The sequence below is a fragment of the Trametes versicolor genome, assembly GCF_000271585.1.
Source record: "Trametes versicolor FP-101664 SS1 unplaced genomic scaffold TRAVEscaffold_144, whole genome shotgun sequence".
NCBI lineage: Eukaryota > Fungi > Basidiomycota > Agaricomycetes > Polyporales > Polyporaceae > Trametes > Trametes versicolor.
The window spans coordinates 271-2971 of record NW_007360464.1 but is presented as its reverse complement, the minus strand read 5'-3'; the positions used below and the strand labels follow the sequence as shown (position 1 = coordinate 2971).

Here is a 2701-nt window from a genome sequence, read left to right as displayed (position 1 = left end):
AGTGCTCCGGAGCATCCGCGGCGCGTGCACGAGACGACGACGTGCGCGACCGCATCCGCACTCGGTACCCTACGGACGCCTGTACGTGCGCGAACTCGGGCGGGACCTTCGTCGACCTGGCTCGTACACCCTGCCTGCACTGTCTCGCAGTGTCCATCGTCGATGTCGAGGAGATCGGGGCCCGGGGGGCGGGCTGCGCGCGCAGAGATCCGTCGGTGTGCCGCCGCGAACGTCCCGTGCGCCCTCCGAAATGGGCCACCGGACGTCTGCGAGCACGGCCGCGCACGCTCTGCGCGTCTCGACGCGATCTGCGAAGAAAACGAAAAATGTCACTTTCGACCGATTTCGACGGCGCACACAGCGAATCGCGCGTACCTCCCGCATTCCGCCTCCGCAGAACGCGTCCTTCGAACGGCGCGCTCCCCAGAGCATTGCGCACCAGCCCCTGCGTTCGCGGGTGCGTTCGACGACTTTCGCATTTCGCCATCGTGCAGCGGGCCGGCCTCGAGCCCAAGACGGACCCCTCGTCCGTCGTCTCCAGCGGCCCCAGAGACGGCGGAGCGTGCGCGGACGACGGCGCCGTCGCGAGCACGAGCGCACAACACCCGTTCCGTGCACACAGCGCCACCTGCGGGCCGACATTTGGGTCAATCTCGGGCGAGTTCGAGGACGGGTGCGAGAGAATCGCGCGTACCTCGGTCAGCCCGGCGCCGCAGAGCGCGGCATTCGGACGGCGGGTGCTCCTGCACGGTTCGCACATGCCCCTGCGTTTGGGCGTGATTTGGACGAGTTTGAGTTTTCGTTGAATGGCGGCGAGATGGTCGAGTCTGACGCGGTGTACCGCATGTAGGTGCCCGCCGCCAGTGTTCTTCACTCTCAGGGATCGCGCGGCGCGCTCGAACCGCTGCGTGGGTGTATGCATGAGGATGCAGCGCGAGCTCTGTGCACACAGGGCCGCCTGGGCACGGAATCCAGGTCATTTTCGACGAGTTTTCGGGGGCAAAGCCAGTAAATTGGACATACCTCGATTGGCTCGCCTCCGCAGGACGCGTCCTTCCGACGGCGAGTGCTCACAACCGTTTCCAACCAGCGCTGTCATTTGCGGGCCGATTCGACAACTTTCAATTTTCGTCCTTCGGCACCGTGTCGACCTCGACCGTCTCTGGCACCCAAAAACGAACCTCGTCCGTTGCCCTCCACAATCGCAGGGCCGGCGCAGAGTGTTCGAACGATGCCGCCATCGCACACACGGAGTCGCACCGCACGTTCTGCGCGCGGAATGTCGTATTTTCGTATTTTCGCGAAATAGCGGCCCCAGAGCGGCGAGATGCGAGCGAGCGGGCACCCACCGATCGGATGGCTATGCGAGGGTGCGCGCGCGGCGGCCGTGCGTATGCGCCGCGTCCGTCCGAAACACTAGGGGGCCAAATGGGCGTCAGCGTCGTCCCGCGGCGCGGCGGTGCGGGCGGAATTACTCACCGCGAATGCGGATGATCCGGAGGCGCCGCGGTGTTGTGTGGGTCGTGTCCGGGCATCGTGCCAGCACGGACGTCTGGCCAAGAGTCCCACATCGCTTCGGAGGAGGTCCGTGCGCGGGCGGAGAGGTACTTAGGGTGCATGAGGACCCGGGTCGAGCTGCATGCCCTGTCCCCCCTCTTCCTCTTGTCCCCCTCTCGTCTTCGTCTCCTGCGACGCACGCCGCGGACGCGGTGCGGTCCTGTGGTGGTGGGCGCTGTCGACGAGGTCGCAGGCCCATCGTCCCGTGCCCATCCTCGTCTGGAGCGACTGCAGAGGCGCAGTGCGCGGTGTGCCGCTGCCGGTACGCGGTACGTACTCCTTCCTTCTCTCATGTGTGGAGTGCGCTGACGACGTTGCAGGGTCGCCCGCAATTCGTCAATGGCGTGGTGCGACGTCTTGTCTCTGGAAGTCGTCGCTGCTGTGGTAGTTGTACTGCAAACGAGGTGAGTATTCCCGTCGCGTCCTGCGAGATGTTCGCGCTGATGCACCTATTCACAGGCTCGCGCCGTTTGAGAGACGACTGCGGGGGCTGCGCTGGGCAGGTGGTCGCAAGGGGCAGGTATGTATCTGGTAAGGTAGGTGCTCGGACACATACGACGAGCGGTAGCTCCGATGCAGACGTCCCGGACGCCTCTGCGGGTGCAGCCGTGTATGCCAGCGATAGAGGCGTCCCAGGATCGAGTCAGGGAGCGGCTATCTGCAGGCAAAGGTAAGCCATTGTCCGACGGGCTAGCGCATACGTACCGGGTACAGGGCGCAGTCGCACCCGCGGGCGCTGTATGTAGGTAGTCAGAAGGGTGGGATAGACGGCGGCGAATGTTGTATTGATAGATCAATAGACTTGAGTTGTGCTTGAATAGCTCGGTGTGCTCAGACGTCAACGCGGGGCTGCGAGAGAGCGTGGTGGCGACTCGAGGAGGAGGACTCGAGCTGCCAGAGCGATGGCAGCGCGTGCGTCATCGTGGAGACCGCGAGGGCTGCAGCTGGAGCAGACGCGGTTAGAAGAGAGTGGATGCGGCGGCGAGGCGCCCGCGGCACGTGAGCGTGTGCACAGGGGTTAGGGCTCCGCGCGACGCGGAATGCCAGTGGAACAATATCAGGACAATATTGTCCTCTCCCCGCCTTTGCACGTACCACCACCTCCACCACCTCCACCACCACCACAACCAACCCATCGAACGGG

At 64.6% G+C, this 2701-nt stretch overlaps 1 protein-coding gene across 1 annotated transcript; it reads left to right on the top strand.

Moving 5' to 3' along the window:
- TRAVEDRAFT_32574 (uncharacterized protein) lies at positions 1 to 2364 on the top strand (the record flags this gene model as incomplete). Its single annotated transcript, XM_008047694.1, has 6 exons — positions 1 to 308; positions 363 to 612; positions 851 to 958; positions 1024 to 1416; positions 1480 to 1836; positions 1875 to 2364. Coding segments are annotated over 2 exons (324 nt in total), but the record flags the coding sequence as incomplete, so codon positions are not given.
- Positions 2365 to 2701: the final 337 nt, after the last annotated feature.